The following is a 17,503-nucleotide window of genomic DNA, read 5'->3' as shown; positions in this document are numbered from 1 at the left end:
CCTAACTGACCTTCACTCTGGGCCACCATCCCTTTCCCACATGACAGCCAGAATGCTTTTGTTTCTAAATGTCAATCAGATTGTTGGTGTTTGTTTTCCTGCTTACAACCTTTCTAGGGTTTTCTTTTTCTTTTTTTTCTCCGCTGCGCCCCGTGGCACGCGGGATCTTAGTTCCCTGGCAGTGGAAGCGCGGAGTCTTAACCACTGGACCTCCAGGGAAGTCCCTCTAGGGTTTTCCATTGTACTGAAGAATAAACCTTCGGGAGGGCGTGTAAAACCCTGTGCGAAGTGGACTCTGTCTTCCTTCCAATCCCCACTCCCACCCTGACTCCCCCAGCACCCCGATTATTGTGGCTCCAGGCACACTGGCTTCTCTGCTTAAAGGACCCGCACTTGCTGCCTGGACGCTTCCGCCCCAGTCCGTCCCCAGGGAGGCTTTCTCCCCTCAACCTTAGCTGGCGATCCCCCCCACCCCCGCAAGAAAAGAAGTTTTCCTTCTTTCTCACACTATTCTTAAATTATCTCTTTGTGTGTTTGCTTTTTAGCCAACCCTCCATCCTAGGATATCAGGTCTATTTACACCAGGAATCTTGTTTGCACCAGTAGGTGCTTTGGTAAATATTTGTTGGATGACTGACCAAACGGAGAAATGAATGACTTGCCCAAGGTTACAGGACGAGATAGTGGTAGAGACAGGGCTCCTGCAGACCTGGGCTTTGGGCGCTTTGCTCCCACTGTCGCTATCTGCAGACACCTTAGCCCCGGGGCCCCACCGGGTAAACAAAGGCAGGTGTGCGGGAGGCAGCAGGGAAGGGGCAGCTGCAGGAGCCCTCTCGGCCCTCCTCGCCCCCCTCGCCCCGCCCCGCCGAGGCCCCGCCCCTGGGTACCGCACCCCAGCCGCAAGCAGCCCTGGCTCCTGCCGCGTGGGGCGCGGGCCGGCCGTCGGGGCGCATGGACGGGGCGGCGGCGGGCAGGGTGCCGGGCCGGCGAGCGGGGCCCAGGGCTCAGCGATGAGGAAGCAGAGCGTGCGCACCGCCGCGCTCATCCTGTGCATCCTGTCCTACCTGCTGGTGGGCGCCGCCGTCTTCGACGCGCTCGAGTCCGAGGCGGAGAGCGGCCGCAAGCGGCTGCTGGCCCAGAAGCGGAGCGAGTTGCGGAGGAAGTACGGCTTCTCGACCGAGGATTACCGCGAGCTGGAGCGCCTGGCGCGGCAAGCCGAGCCGCACCGCGCCGGCCGCCAGTGGAAGTTCGCCGGCTCCTTCTACTTCGCCATCACCGTCATCACCACCATCGGTGAGCGGCCCCGGCGCCTCCCCTCAGCGCTCTCTCCATCCCCAGCTGCCCGCGGCGTCCCTGGGTTTGAATCCCACTTCTGCCCCTGTCCAGCTGGGTGACTTTGGACCAGTCATTTCAGCTCGCCGAGCCTCACTCGCCTCCCTCTGTCGAATGGGCTGTCTGTCGTTCCACGCAGGCAAGGCTGGGAGGAGCCAGTAGGTTCCGTTTGCCAAGAGGCTTGGCCCGCAGGAGTGTCAGAAAACGCCCCAGGGGCTGGCAGACGGATGGAATGGGGCCGGAAGCCCAAATGGCTGGAGTTGCTTCCTTGCCTGGCTGCATCACGCTGGCTGTGTGACCTCAGACCACTTGCTTAACCTCTCTGAGCCTCAGTTTTCTCCTCTATAAAATAGGGGTGCTAATAGGCCCTATCTCAAGGCTGTAGTGAGACAGTTATCATTAAGGAGATAATATATGCAGAAAGTTTTAGCACAGGACCTGACACATAGAAAGCACTAAAAAAAAGATTGCTTTTTGTATTATGACACAAAAGAGAATGGGCATCTACTCTGTCTTAGTCCCTGCAGTATGGCCAGTGCCTAGCCGGTAGTAGACACTCAATAAATATTTGTTGAAGGAATGACTGATTACCACCAGCTTTGGACCTCACCCTCGGGGATCCAGAGCACTTTCTCTGCAGTATCTGGACCGCCAGCCGTTGCCATGGCTACTGTCTGGCTGGTACCTGCTGAGCCTAAGCCTGGGGAAGCAGAAAAGGAGAGCAGCAGGTTCTGCAGGGCTCCACGCTGGGTGCCAGCCGCTCCCCAGGCCCCAGCTATGGATGTCCAGGTGTCCCTTTGGGCTTAGACCACCACCCTGCAGTGCCGTGGAGAAAGTCCCTCCATAATGCTCTTGCAGGCCAATGTGAGTTTGTGCGTTTAGCAGTGGAGTTAGAAGCCTGAGTTCTGCAATTACATCGACCAGAGTTCTGTTCTCATCTCTGTTGCCTCCTGCCTTCTCTGACAATTGATTGTACCTTTCTGAGCCCTGGTTTCCTCAACTACAAAGTGCAATTGTTGCTACCTCACTGAGTGATTACCAGGTTTAAGTGAGATCAAGTGTGTAAAATGCATAGCACAGGCCTGAGGCTAGATAGCGACTATTAATCAGCAATAATAACAATTCATTATTTGCCAACTGTGGGCCCAGCTCCCGTTCAGCCCTTTTGACCCCTCCTGTCAAAGTGGGCACCCCTGCTTGCCTACCTTGGCCTAGCCTAAGACCCTCCCTGTTACTCTGCCCAGTGGTGTGGGACCCTATCCACCTCCTCTGCCTTCCCCCACATTTTCTGGAGTCCTCCCAGCTGGATATGGCCTCTTCTTCTGACTGCTCCCCTCTGACCTGCATCTGGGAGGGTGGGGGGAAGGGACTGTGAAAACAGCAGTTTTCCCTCTTTTGGCCACCTGGGGGCGCCAGCACTGGCTGTGTGGTCCAGGTTGCATAAGCCAGTCTTGCAGAGAGAGCCAGGCGCCAGAATCTAGGAGCTGAACTCTGTAAGGACAGAAGAGAGGCACCGAGAAGCTATGGAGGATAGTGGTTAATAGCTCAGCCCTGTGACCTTTGGGCAGCTTCCTCCTTCTGAGCCTAGTTTCCTTATCTGTAAAATGGGGATAATATCATCTCATACAGTCACTGGACAATTAAATAAAATAATCCATGTAGAGTACCTAGCATGTTTGGTTACTACCATTATTCATTTTTCTTTCTGTCAAAACCTGACATACCCCCAAACAGCTAGAAACAGTACCGTCCGGCCTCTTATTCCTAAAGCGGCTCCTCTGTCTCACACTTAGCACCTCCTTCAATCTGGTCTGACTATTATTATTATCATTGATTATTTCTTTCATTTCTTTTTTTAAATAATTTTATTCATTTTTGTTTGCATTGGGTCTTCGTTGCTGCGTGCGGGCTTTCTCTAGTTGCGGCGAGCGGGGGCTACTCTTTGTTGCGGTGAGTGGGCTTCTCATTGCAGTGGCTTCTCTTGTTGCAGAGCACGGGCTCTAGGCGCGTGGGCTTCAGTAGTTGCCGCACGCAGGCTCTGTTGTTGCGGCATGCGGGCCCCAGAGTGCGTGGGCTTCAGTAGTTGTGGCGTGCAGGCTCAGTAGTTGTGGCTCGCGGGCTCTAGAGCTCAGGCTCAGTAGTTGTGGCGCACGGGCTTAGTTGCTCTGCGCCATGTGGGATCTTCCCGGACCAGGGCTCGAACTCGTGTCCCCTGCATTGGCAGGCAGATTCTTAACCATTGCACCACCAGGGAAGTCCCTATCATTGATGATTAAACTTTCATTGAGCCCTTATTCTGTGTCAGGCTCTGTGCAGGGCATTCACTGGTGACCAGGGACACAGAGAAATGACCAGCATGGTCTCTCGCCTCACGGACCTCACGGTTGTCTAGTGGCAGCAGAGTCCCCCCACCCCCACCCAGCCGCCAAATAGATAGAGGCAGACTGATAGGGCCATAAAGTAAAAACATGGCAGTGGAGCCATAGATCTTTAAATATATATATATATATATACACACACACACACACACACACACACACATATATATATGGTTGACATTTCCAATGTTATATATGCACACAGGGTACAAAAGGTATAGGATGAAAAGGAAGTCTCCCTCTCTCCCTGTCCCTCAACCCTTGGATCCCTTCCCTGGATCAAATGCAGTTATCAGTTTTTTGAGGATCCTTCCAAATATCTTCTCCATATATTCCTTTAACACACACACAAACATGTTACAATACATTATATTATACATGCGGTTTTGCCTCTTGCTTTTCTCACTTCATATATTTTGGTGATGTTTTTATATCAGTCCCTGAAGAATTGTGTCCTCTTTTCCATGGCGGACTAGCAGGGCCCCCCAGCCTCAGCACCGGCGACATTTTGGGCTGGCTATTCTTGTTGTGGGGACTGTCCTGTGCACCAAAGGATGCTAAGCGGGACCCTGGCCTGTACCCACTAGATGCCGGTAGCACACAGCCACCACCTCCCAGCTGTGACAACCAAAAATGTCTCCAGACATTGCCAGTTGTGCCCTCGGGGGGCAAAATTGCCCCCCGTGGGAACCACAGCCATCGTCTGAATGGCGCTGTGGCTTATTTAACCAGGCTGCTTTTGATGGGACACTTAGGCTGTTTCTCAGTTTTCACTATGACCAACAGTGCTGCAACAACAACTCACATGCATACATCACTTTGCACGTGTATGTATTTTGGAGGACTACCTTCCTCAGTGTGGAACTGCACAGGCCAGAGGTGTAGTTACATTTTGGCAGATGGAGCTAATTTGCTACAGGAGGCATATTCTGTTGGGGAAGGGCCACCTGACTTTTCCTGGGTTATGGGACCCTTTGAAAATACCATGAAAGCTTTCGCTTCTCAATCCTGGAAGACACACATATCCACTATTTCCATGGTGATAGCACGGTGTGCCAAGACTCAGGGAAGCCCACTCATGTTTACGTCCCCTACAACGGCTGAGGGGACTCAATGAGGAGCTCCACCCGACTGAAGAGGTGTTTTGTGAGAGCTGGCTTGGAGCAGGATCTGGGAGGGGAAACGTGGACTGGGACAGGGGGAGATGATCGTGGTGGGGAGGGGACCCATAAGAAAAGGACATACTGGTTGGGGAAACAAAATGGGGCGAGGCTGGAGAGGTGAGGGGGGTCCTGATCATGAAGGAGCTTGGACATCACCTGAGAACTGGGACTTTACCCTGTGGGGACTGGGGAGACACAAAAGATTTTGCTTTTTTTTCTTTCAAGGCACAACTTACAGACATTAAAATTCACTATTTTTCAGCGTACACTTCTGCGGATTTTGCCAAATGAAAACCTGTCTTGTAACTGCAGCCACGATTAAGACATAGAACATTTCCATCATTCCCCAAAATTCTGTCATGCCTTTTTTTTTTTTTTTTTTTTTGTCTGCACAGTATGTGGATCTTAGTTCCCTGACCAGGGATCAAACTTGCGCTGCCTGCATTGGAAGGGCAGAGTGTTAACCACTGGACCGCCAGGGAAGTCCCCTGTCATGCCCTTTTTTAGTTAGTTAACCCCACCTCCAACTCTGAGGACTGGCAACCACAGATCTGTTCTCTGTCCCTATAGTTTTACCACAATGTTTCCAGAATGTCATTTAAATGGAACCATGCAATAGGTAGCCTTCTGAGCTTGGCTCCTTTGATTCAGCAGAATACATTTGAAACCCATCCTTTGTTGCTGAGGAAACAGTAGTTCATTCCTTCGTATTGCTGAAAAGAATTCCACTGTATGGATGTACCACAGTTGTTTATGCATTCCCCAGCTGAGGGACGTTTGGATTGTTTACAATTTGGGTCGCTTATGAGTAACCATGCAAGGTTTTAAAGCCGGGGAACGACCTAGTTCGAACTAGCATTTCAAGATGCTCTGCCGGCTATGGGGGATGGGGAGAGAGACCCGGCAGCGGGCGAGAGTGTGAGATGGAGCTGGACCCTCATCAACCCTCCCCTCCTCTCTACCTTCAGGGTACGGTCACGCCGCGCCGGGCACGGACTCGGGCAAGGTCTTCTGCATGTTCTATGCGCTCCTGGGCATCCCCCTGACGCTGGTCACCTTCCAGAGCCTGGGTGAGCGGCTGAACGCGCTGATGCGGCGCCTCCTGCTGGCGGCCAAGCGCTGCCTGGGCCTGCGGCGGCCGCACGTGTCCACCGAGAATATGGTGGTGGCCGGGCTGCTGGTGTGCGCGGCCACCCTGGCCCTCGGGGCCGCCGCCTTCGCGCATTTCGAGGGCTGGACCTTCTTCCACGCCTACTACTACTGCTTCATCACCCTCACCACCATCGGCTTTGGCGACTTCGTCGCGCTGCAGAACGACGAGGCGCTGCAGAGGAAGCCGCCCTACGTGGTCTTCAGCTTCCTCTACATCCTCCTGGGGCTCACGGTCATCGGCGCTTTCCTCAACCTGGTGGTCCTGCGCTTCCTGGCGGCCAGCGCGGACGCGCCCGAGCGTGCGGCCCGCCCGCTCCGCCGGGGGGCGCCCGAGAGCCGAGGCCCCGCCCTGCTCCGCCGCCCCGCCCACCCCGCCGGCTCCACCTCCATCTCCTACCGCATCCACCAGCTGGAGTTGCGGGCCCGCGACAATCTGGGCTTCTCGCCCCCCGCGAGCCCTGGGGCTGGAGGCGGCGGCGGCGGCGGCGGCGGCTGCAGGGCAGGCAGGCCCCTGGCCCGGCGTAAGTCCATCTGACAGCCCTACCCTGGCTGGGGGTCGATCCTAGAGCCGGAGGGTCTGGATTCACCTGTCAGTAGACCCTCCCCAGACCTCGGAGAGGGGTGAGGGGCCGTAGCCTCAATGCCGTCCTCTGCCACGAGTAGTTTCTCATTTCCTTCTGTGGCAAGCCCCTCCCTCCTCTCCAAAAATGTATTAAAGTCGCATCATAAGCACAAGCATGACTCTAAACTCGCCCTGTAGGTGCAAACCACTTGTGATCCAAATTGTTTTAGAAGGCGTGGCCACACCCGCCACTGAGGAGAGGCTCGCCACAGGCCCATGTCCCTAGCTAGCCCTGCGGAACGGAAGCAGGTGCCCATTTTTCTGTTGTGTGAAGAGGTGGGCTTTCCGTGTTGTGGGGAAGTGCATGACTTCCAACACTGGAATCCTACCAGTGAGGCCAGCTGCTCCCACTACACGAGCAGCACAGGGATCGGACGGACTGAAGGGCAACATTTACGGTCCAGCGTGCACCAGTGGGCAAATCTCTGCACTATTTAAATGATTACCCATTCTCTTACTCGGCGCGCAGAGTGGAACTGGCCCCACCCCCAAATCTGATGCTCTTTGTCCTTGGCCAGCCCCACTTTGGGATAAGGGAGGGCCTTGCTGACACCCGTGTCACGGGGACACCTGGACCACAGTCTCTTCTGGGAACTGTGAGACCTGGGTACTGCCAATCACCCACAGTGTGACCTCGGGGAGTCTCATCCCCTCCCTGGGCCTCAGTTTCCACATCTGTAAAATGACTGGGTTCACCCAGTACCATGTTCCCTCCTATGCATCTCTGGGAGGGTTCCTGGGCCAGGCCCCAGCCCCATAAGGAGACGTTAACAAAGCTGACATCCCGGAGCACTCAGATCCTTAAAACTAAGGGCCTTTAGTGGCCCAGAGAGAAGGGCGTCAACACACAGCAGAGCAAGCCACGTTAGAAAAGCCAAAAACTTTAATTTTCAACATGAGCTACATGGTCATGAACACAATGCAACGTGACCCGCTCCAACCCAGGGGCCCAGGAAACCCTCCCTCCCCAAAAGCCTGAGGGGCTCCTGCTGCCAAAGAGGGAAGGGGGGGAAAGGTGAGTGAGTGGAGAGTGGGCCTGAGGACCAGGGGTCCTGCCTTCCTGCCACCCCTCAGGAGGCAGTGGTAGAGTGAAAGGGCTCCAGAGGTGATGCCTGAGGCCCCGTGTTCAAGTCTCCACTTTGCCCTCACAGAAGCTATGCGTCAAACGGGCACAGTCAGTGCCTCCCCGTCAGGGTTTGTGAGTCAGATGAGCTCATGGACATGAACGTTTCCCGTCCACTCAAGAGATGCTGCTATGCAGACACAGAGCCTCCCCGAGCCCAAAGGAGTCATTACAGGGCAACGGGGGATGGAGGTGGGGCACCCCAGTCCCCTGGGCCTGGCACAGGGCTGCTGCTCAATAAATAAATGCAGGTGGCCTTGCCTGACGCAACAGCCGTGCTCCAAGGGCAGCAGGGCTCAGAGGTGCCTCTGAACGCTGAGGTGTGCCCGTGAGCTCCTGATACAAGGAGCTGGATGGCGGATCAGCTTGTAAAGTGCATGACCTCAACTCTGCTTCACCCCACGTTGAAGAAAGAGCTCTGAACTGTTGGAGAACTGAGTTCTCATCCAGGCTCAGCCACCAGCTCACAGTGGGACCTTAGCAGGTGCCTCCCCCTCCCAGGGCCTCAGCTTCCTTGTCTGTAAAATGGGGCTGATAACACAGGTGCCCACCGACTGCCCAGGGGCTCTTGTGAGGTTACACGCAAGGTAAAAGCACTTTGAAAACAAAAAAAGTTTGAAAAGCACTACAGGAAGATCAGCTGTTATTATATCTGAAGGTCTGGTGAGGATTTCCCTAAGATGAGGTGTACCACAGCCAGCTCACTCCTGCACAGCCCCAGGGAGGAACCAGTGTCTTGCCTCCCTCAGGTTGGTCTCGGAGGGGTTGTGGCCCCTTGGCGGGAGTCCCCACTTAGACATCAAGGCCTGGACCAAATCCTGCACAGCCTCAGTTGGTCAGGCCAGAACCCCAGGAGAGCGAGGTCTCTATGGCAACCCTTTCCTCCAAACCCGGGGCCAAAAAAGTTATTGGCCCATCAAGATGGAACCAACCAGGGCTGGGTGGCCCAGGGCTTCAAGGTCACAAATATTTATCATGGCAGATGTGCCCTGGAGCGACGGTCTTCTGTCCCACAAAGGAGGGACAGTGGAGCCCTGGTTTTGGCTCACTTGCTGAGGGGTCTCATCTTGGGCAAGTCACTTACTGATTCTGAGCCTCAGTTTCCTCCCCTCTCAGATGGGCTACAGTTGGCACTGCCCATCTCTCCAAGGCCCCTGGGAGAAGGACACAGAGAGAGCGGAGGAAATATTGTGGGAAATGGCGGCTCCAGCTCAGCCTCTGGTGGGAAGAGGAGGCCCCGGCTGGGGGTGTCATAAACTCACGGGTGACCCCAGAGGCCTGGGATCTCTTTGTAAAATGGAAATGGTTTCACCAATGGTCCCAAAGCCCCTTTCGCTTTAGTGCGACAGGCAGATTCTGGAGAAGGAAAGTGGAGATGACTCCTTCCCACCATACCCCTGCATGTGACCTTTGGCCCAAGGATTGAAAAAAGAATTGTTCCCTGGAGACCCCAGCCCCCCGACTCCTAATCCCCCCAACTCCACCCTCTCTGCTCTTCTCCAAATGGGGGAGTTTGAGCTGGCAAAGGATCAGACAGGAGCAGGCTTGAAGGTTCCCCAAAGCTAATGATGAGAATAGTCACCCCTCCCCAAACCCCCATCCCCTGGTGAGGACAGACGGTGGTTCCCACGCCAAATGGTCGGGGCCCCTTGGAAGGTGGCCATGTGCTCACAACGATGATACAAAGAAAGAGGGCTCCAGCCCTCACCCCAGCCCACCCCTCCAGGAGGTGAGCTGAGAATTCACAGAACAAACAAGAAAGTCATTGAGGGGGGCCCTCGGTGACCACCCTCTGGATGTTATTGCTTTGGAGCACGCTCTCTCTCTTTATAAAGGCTGTGCAGACACCCGAGGGCAGGATCACGCTGGGGCGCACAGACCACACCCCCTCCCCTCTGGTTGAAACAGCCAGGTTCCGCCCCGTCTTTGAAAAGCTACCCCTGAACTACCAGAGCAGTGACAGCTGGAGAGAGAAGGCGCTCTCCTGGCTCAAAATATTACGAATGGTGAGTAATAAACGAACGGCAGAAAAATCACACTGGTTTAAAAAAAACACACGGGGGAGGCGCTGATTCTGGGCCTCCAGAGCCGGCTGCCTCCTGCCCCAGCCTTGGGATTCCAGCCACCACAATCCCAGGAAGGTCTGAAGGCCTCCTGGATCAAAGGGGACCTCCATCTCCCCTTCCCAGAGCATGGGGGCGCTATACCTCCTCCAGAATTTTAAAGGGTGCCCAGGGCTCAAACAGGCTGAGGGGAGGGGGGGCTCCAGGTGGAAGGAATCACCTGGTCAACAGCCTAGAGGGGAACTGGGAGGAAGGTGGGTCTCAACACAGCCGGGCAACCCCAGTGGGAAACGACCTCCTCTGATGGAGCCCAGGCCCCCTCTGCCAAGGCTCACAGCCTCAGGAGTGCTTCCTAAATAAAATCAGTACCAAGGGTAATAAATCAGAACGTCTGAGTATCATGGGCAGCTCTGGCTACAACCCTACATGGGGAGGGGGAGGAAGGAGGGGGAGAAGGGAGAGGGGAGGGGGAGAAGGGGGAGGGGGGAGAAGGGGGAGGGGAGGGGGAGAAGGGGGAGGGGAGGGGAGGGTAGGGGGAGAAGGGGGAGGGGAGGGGAGGGGAGGGGAGGGGAGGGGAGGGGAGGGGGAGAAGGGGGAGGGGAGGGGAGGGGAGGGGGGAGAAGGGGGAGGGGAGGGGAGGGGAGGGGAGGGGAGGGGGAGAAGGGGGAGGGGAGGGGAGGGGAGGGGAGGGGAGGGGGAGGGGAGGGGAGGGGGAGAAGGGGGAGGGGAGGGGAGGGGAGGGGGGAGAAGGGGGAGGGGAGGGGAGGGGGAGAAGGGGGAGGGGAGGGGAGGGGAGGGGGAGAAGGGGGAGGGGAGGGGAGGGGAGGGGGGGAGAAGGGGGAGGGGAGGGGAGGGGAGGGGGAGAAGGGGGAGGGGAGGGGAGGGGAGGGGGAGAAGGGGGAGGGGAGGGGAGGGGAGGGGGAGAAGGGGGAGGGGAGGGGAGGGGAGGGGGAGAAGGGGGAGGGGAGGGGAGGGGAGGGGGAGAAGGGGGAGGGGAGGGGAGGGGAGAAGGGGGAGGGGAGGGGAGGGGAGAAGGGGGAGGGGAGGGGAGGGGAGGGGGAGAAGGGGGAGGGGAGGGGAGGGGAGGGGGAGAAGGGGAGGGGAGGGGAGGGGAGGGGAGGGGAGGGGAGGGGAGGGCAGGGGGAAGGGGGGCAGCGGGGGCTGGGGGGCGGCCTCCCGTGTGAACCAGGCTCCAGATCGAGGCCCAGGCCAGGCCATCGAGGAGGGAAAGGCCGTCCCCTGGAATGCACTCCATCTCCTCTCGCCCCGTCTGGGGACTCTGTAAGGACTCTATGTGAGCTAAGAGCAGGCACAGGGCCTGGCACACTAACCCTACCCGGCTAACCAGGACTATGCCCTACACAGCAGGACTGGGTAATGAGGGGGGTATGGGGAGTGGGCGGCTGGGCGAAGGTGGCAGAAATGTGCTTCTAGAGAGGGGGGCCAGCCTGCGTCCTCCCCAGCATGCAAAAGGGCTTGTGAGGCCCCGGGGAGGGCCCCAGGCCTGCTCGAGAAGGAATCTCCCAATTCTCACACTCATGCCTCTCCTCACTCTCTTTCTCTCCTTGAGCCAAGGTCACTGAGGCCGGGGTAGTGGGTTCTGCCCTTAGTACAGGATGGTTTGTTTAAAAAGACTAAAATTGGGGAGCTCTGTTGCCTCCCCAGACCCTTAGCCTGGAGGCAGAGGGCCAGACAAGATAACCTTTGACCTCATCCAGCAAGGAGGGATTCTCCTACTTGGGAAACCCTCGCCTGGGCACCACCAGTCCCAAGCCCAGCTTTCCTCAGACTCCCTCTCCAATCCCACATCCCCAAAATTCAGAGACAGTGAGCTCTCTGGAGCTGGGGTTCTCAAAAATCGGGGTCCCACAGCTCCTCTGCTAAAACACAGGCGACAAGAGTTCTGTCCAGTCCACTAACGGTTTGCAAACTAGGTTGTTGCAATCCCACAGAGGCAGGTACCCTGGGGGTCTGTGCCAGGCCCAGGGCACCCCTCCTATCCTCTGGTCCCTGAAGGGCCCCAAGTCCTAGAGCCACCATAAGAGGGGCAGGCAGGGGACAGACAGATAGACTCGAACAGGCTGCGGCAAAGCTCCTTCCACGGGCAGGTGGAGGGAGGCCTGAGCTCCTCTTCAAGTCAGGGGCTTGGGGCCCCCCGGAGCTGGCTCCGGATCCTTGCAAAGCTGCCCCATAGGCTCTGGGGCAGGAGTAGCTGCCTGAACCCGGTGCCGCAGGAAAGACACTTGCTGGTAATTGGCACCATGGAGATGGCCGCTGGGTTCTGGACTTGGCTCCGGGCAGCGAGCTTCCAAGGAGGCAAAAAGGGGGAGCGGTCGGACAGTGTCTGGGGCAGGAGGATGGTTTGCTCTGCCACCTCGGTCTTTCCTTTCTCCGGATTGCAGCCACATCCACCAGGTCAAGAACCAGCCAAGTCAAAAGTGCAGCCAATCCCATCGGGAGAGGGAAGGTCTCAGGGGATAGGAGGAAAAGAAGGGGTGAGGAGGGGCCCTGAGGGGGCAGGTCTCCCCGTTCTGCTTCCCCGCTGTGGGGGGAGAACCCCATCCTCCTCTGTTCAATGTGCCCCTGGGCCTGGGGTCCCAGGTCGGGGCTGGGCGGTCTCCAGACCATCTTGGGGAGCCCCTCCCCCTCCCTGGCACTAAGATCGCTCGCCGCAGGGCCCCACGGTGCTCTCAAGGGACAGCTGGGATGCCTGCCGGAGCAGGGGGCCCGTAGCTGGGTCCACCATGGAGGAGGTGGGGAAGAGCTTGTACCAGCCCACGGCCAGGGTGGTCAAGTCCAGCTCCTCCAGCAGTACGCGGGCCACACCCATGAACTGCTTCCGCTCCATCCGCCCGTAGTTCCCCCACACGATCACCTGCGGGGCAAGAGACACAGTGGTTCAAATCCTGTCAGTGCTACTCACGGGCCCAGAAGCAGAACCTGGGGTCACCCCACGCCCCATTCGTCTCTGAGTCCAGGGAATTCTACCGCCTAAAATGGCTCGAGTCCCACCATATTCTCCCGGCTCCAGTGCCACCATTATTGGTCCCTGGATGACTGGCGTCCGGCCTCTGGTCTTGCCATTTCTTTCCATCCTCCACCCACCCCGTCTCTGAGCCCAAGCCTTGAGGGCTGACCCTACATTATGAGTGTCCTACCTGCCACCCCACCCCCTAAAAGGCCCTCTGCTTCCAGATCCTCGGAAACAAAGTTTTAAAAAGTGGCTAGTAGGACAGCTGCATGTAAATCAATGAAATTAGAACGCTCTCTCACACCACAAACAAAAATAAACTCAAAATGGTTTAAAGACCTAAGTGTAAGACATGACACCACAAAACCCCTAGAAAAGAACTTAGGTAAAACATTCTCTGACATAAATCGTAGCGATATTTTCTTAGATCAGTCTCTCAAGGCAAGAGAAATAAAAGCAAAAATAAACAAATGGGACCTAATCAAACTTAAAATCTTTTGTACAGCAAAGGAAACCATCAAAAAAACAAAAAGGCAATCTACAGAAATCTAGAAAATACTTGCAAATGACATGACCGACAAGGAGTTAATATCCAAAATACATAAACAGCTCATACAACTCAATATTGAAAAAAACAACCCAATCAAAAAATGGGCAGAAGACCCAAATACACTATTTTTTTTCTAAAGAAGACATACAGATGGCCAATAGGCACATGAAAAGATGCTCATCCCTAATTATTAGAAAAATTCAAAACTACAGTTACCTACACTGGTCAGAGCTATTACCTTACACTGGTCAGAATGGCTATCATCAAAAAGTCTACAAATAATAAATGCGGGCTTCCCTGGTGGCACAATGGTTAAGAATCCGCCTGCCAATGCAGGGAACACGGGTTCGAGCCCTGGTCCGGGAAGATCCCACATGCCACGGAGCAACTAAGCCCGTGCGCCACAACTACTGAGCCTGCGCTCTAGAGCCTGTGAGCCACAACTACTGAAGCCCGCGCGCCTAGAGCCCGTGCTCTGCAACAAGAGAAGCCACCGAAATGAGGAGCCCGTGCACCGCAACGAAGAGCAGCCTCCACTCGCCGCAACCAGAGAGAAGCCCACGTGCAGCAACGAAGACCCAATGCAGCCAAAAATAAATTATATATATATAAAATAATAATAATAATAAATGCTGGAGAGGGTATGGAGAAAAGGGAACCCTTCTACACTGTTGGTGGGAATGTAAATTGTTGCAGCCACTATGGAGAACAGTACGGAGGTTCCTTAAAAAACTAAAAATAGAGCTACCATACGATCTAGCAATCCCACTCTTGGGTGTATATATCCAGAAAAGACAAAAACTCTAATTTGAAAAGACACATGCACCCCCAATGTTCATAGAAGCTTTATTTACGATGGTCAAGACGTGGAAACAACCCAAGTGCCCATCAACAGACAATTGGCTTAAGAAGATGTGGTGCGCGCGCACACACACACACACACACACACACACACACACACACACAATGGAATGTTACTCAGCCATAAAAAAGAATGAAATATTGCCATTTGCAGCAACATGGATGGACCTAGAGAATATTATACTTAGTGAAGTGAATCAAAGACAAATACTATATGATATCACTTATATGGGGAATCTAAAATGACACAAATGAACTTATCTACAAAACAGAAATAGACTCACAGACATAGAAAACAAATTTATGGTTACCAAAGGGGAGAGGGAGGGAGGGAGGGATAAATTAGAAGTATGGGATTAACAGATACAAACTACTATATATAAAATAGATAAGCAACAAGAATACTCAATATCATATAATAACCTATAGTAGAATATAATCTGAAAAAAATAACTGAATCACTTTGCTATACACTTGAAATTGACACAATATTGTAAGTCAACTCTACTTCAATTTTAAAAAAAGTGGCTGCCAAGTGTATAGTGTACATGGTAGCCTCCTTCCTTTTTTCCAACAGACTCTTTTCTGCAGCGCCTTCCTCATTTCTTGGTCAACCTCCTCTCTTAGAGTGGCCAGGTGGATGGTCTGTGGCTACAGGACCCTCATTTGCTCTCCGGCACCTCAGGTTCTAACTCTGCCCCGCTCCAAAGGTGGGCTGGCTTATCACGCATAGAGCCTGTTGTCTTAATGCACATGCTTTAGGGTCAGACACACGCAGGTTCTAATCCCAGTGCTGGCTGGGTGGTTTGGGGCAAAGTCGTCTGTTTAACCTCACAGAGTCTCAGAGTTCTTGTTTGTAAATGGAATCACCCGCACTCAGCTTACCTGGCAAGCGAGGATCACAGAAGATAATGGATGTGAAAGCTCGCTGTAAGCTGTAAGACGTTCTTCAAGCATGCAGGGTAATATGCAAACGACATGGGCCACTGCTATTGGTTACCGCATGTCAGGAACCGTTCTAAGGCTAAACCAGCCTTAGATTCAACCTTCCCAACAACCCTACAAAAAAGGATTCCAATTTCACAGCTGTTTAAACTGGGGCTCAGGGAGGTTAAGTCATTTGTCTGAGGTCACTGAACTAAGTCTTCAACACCCCTTAGGCAGCTGATCAGAAGCTCATGTCTGGTGTGTGGATGGGTCTGTTTCCACTGGTGTTATGGGCTGAACTGTGTTCGCTCAAATTCATGTTGAAGCCCTAACCCCATAATGTGACTGTATTTGGAGACTGGTCCTTTAAGAAGGTGATTACATTAAAATGAGGCCGTTAGGGTGGTTGTGGTTTTAACTGGTGTTGTTATAAGAACAGGAGATTAGGACACACAGCTAGACACCAGGAATGTCCGCATGTAGAAAAAAGACCATGTGAGCACACAGCAAGAAGGTGGCCGTCTGCAGCCCAAGGAGGCCTCAGGAAACATAACCTGTGACACCTTGACCTTGGACTTCTGGCCTCCAGAGCTGTAAGAAATACATTTCTGTTGCTTAAGCCCCCCAGTCTATGGTACTTTGTTATGGCAGCTTTAGCAGACTAATACAACTGGCATTCCTCAATTGCAGTGGGCCTGTCCTGCTCTGACATTAGTCAGAAGGCTCAGTAGCAAGGACCCCGTGTCAGATTTCTGTTTCCCCACTCCCTCCGCATCCCAGATAGGGATGTGCTCTGGAGCTTCTCCAAAGATGCTCAGGCCAAAATGCACAAACCTTTGTCCAGTGGACCAGATGTGGGCCCCAGATGGTCTTCTGGTTGTTTCAAATTGTCTCTGAATGTCTTTAGACCAGAAGGGTTTTTCCAAACTTTTTTGACCAGTATATACAGCAAGACAGACATTTATATCATCACCCAGTAAACACATGGTATTCATAATTGAAGCAAGGGCTCCACCAAATAAGACTTATCTTACTAAGACTTACCTTTCCTAGTCCTATTTCCTATTTCTTTCCTATTTCCTATTCCATTCCGTTAAAAAAAAATACTTGTTGAGACCCACTGAATTGATTTCACAACTCACTGATGGGTCTCAACCCACAGGTTGAAAGACTAGGTCCTAGACAGGACCTGGGCTTCCCAGTTTGGCAAAAGTCCCACTGTCTTGGCGACTTGTAACACCTTGGCCCTACCCTTGTTTGCTCTGCCTGCCCAGGTTAGGAGCAAGAAATTGAGGTATAAGCTAGAGGCGTCCAAACAGCGGCCCTGAGAGAGCAGGTGTATGGCTCCTGCAGGCATCCAACCCGGGCCTTGCCGGCCCCATGATGGGCAGCTTTTTCTAGCTCCCAGATCCTCCTAAAAGCCACGGAGCCGAAGACCTCTCTGGATCCTCCAAAGGCTCTCAGTCTATTGCCACTGTGCTCCATGCCAAGCCCCTGGCCTCCAGAGGGTGGTGGTGGTGGTGGTGGTGGTGATGGTGATGATGATGTTAATGGCAGCCACTTGTAGAGCCAAACTTGCAAATACTCTTCTTGCACAAAGCACACATTCCACTCTCACAGTAACATTATCAGTGGGTACTGTTAGTATCAGCATTTTACAGATGAAGAAGCTGAGGTTCAGAAAGGAACTTGTTCAAAGTCGCACACCAAGTTGTGGCGCTCAGATCAGCCACAGTGCTCTACTTCCTCCAGATGAAGCCCTGCAGGGAGCCCCCCACCCCCAAGAAGGGCCTCCTTCTCCCTCTGATACTGCACCCCGACCCACCCCCGAGCCCCTCACCTGCAAGACTTTGCCCTGGGGACTCTCTGGAAACAGCAGCACCTGGTTATACAGCGGGTCCAGCGACTTGCGAGCGACTTTGGTCTTCTTCTTGGCAATGCAGACGCCGTTCTCTAGCAGGTAGGCTTTGATGTAGGCCGCTGGGGACAGAAGCCAGCAGGATGAGTTCTAGCCTGAACCCCACATGGTGGGCGAAGGGCGCAGCAGAGGGACCCGCTGCTGGGGATCAGAGTCCCCCCAGGGGGTCTGCAGAAGAGGCAACAGGGGCAGGTGGGGGTAGGTGGTGGGGTGCAGCCAGGGTTAGCTGGGGCCTACTCAGCCCCCTCGGGTGGTCCTACCTGCCTCCCCTTTCCTTTGCTCACCCTTTCCCTCTCTCAGTCCCTGGCTTGCCCACCCTTCCCGGGCTTATATATTCATGGTTGACCCATTCACTCAGATGTTTGCTGAGCACCCACGGTATTCCATGAGCCCTACCAGGCGCTACAGCAGAACCATAAACAGGAAAGACAGTCCCTGGCCCC

The 17,503-nt window shown here is 54.3% G+C and overlaps 2 protein-coding genes across 3 annotated transcripts in view; one reads left to right on the top strand and one right to left on the bottom strand.

Annotated features, from left to right (window-relative positions):
• Nucleotides 1-995: 995 nt before the first annotated feature.
• Nucleotides 996-6,737, top strand: KCNK15 (potassium two pore domain channel subfamily K member 15). Its single transcript, XM_060123367.1, has 2 exons — nt 996-1,293; nt 5,842-6,737. The coding sequence occupies exons 1-2, from the start codon at nt 1,011-1,013 to the stop codon at nt 6,558-6,560; spliced, it is 1,002 nt and encodes a 333-aa protein (XP_059979350.1). The 5' UTR covers nt 996-1,010; the 3' UTR covers nt 6,561-6,737.
• A 5,266-nt stretch (nt 6,738-12,003) lies between these two features.
• Nucleotides 12,004-17,503, bottom strand: part of RIMS4 (regulating synaptic membrane exocytosis 4) — a 61,876-nt gene continuing 56,376 nt past the window's right edge. For both annotated transcript variants that reach the window (XM_060123548.1, XM_060123547.1), the window contains exons 5-6: nt 16,983-17,122; nt 12,004-12,708 (exon numbers count right to left, since the gene is read on the bottom strand). In XM_060123548.1, coding sequence (XP_059979531.1) covers nt 12,490-12,708; nt 16,983-17,122 — 359 coding nt within the window. In that variant the 3' untranslated portion in view covers nt 12,004-12,489. The remainder of the gene's footprint in view (nt 12,709-16,982; nt 17,123-17,503) is intronic.

The sequence above is a fragment of the Lagenorhynchus albirostris genome, chromosome 15, assembly GCF_949774975.1.
Source record: "Lagenorhynchus albirostris chromosome 15, mLagAlb1.1, whole genome shotgun sequence".
Lineage (NCBI taxonomy): Eukaryota > Metazoa > Chordata > Mammalia > Artiodactyla > Delphinidae > Lagenorhynchus > Lagenorhynchus albirostris.
This window is presented reverse-complemented; position numbering and strand designations above follow the sequence as displayed.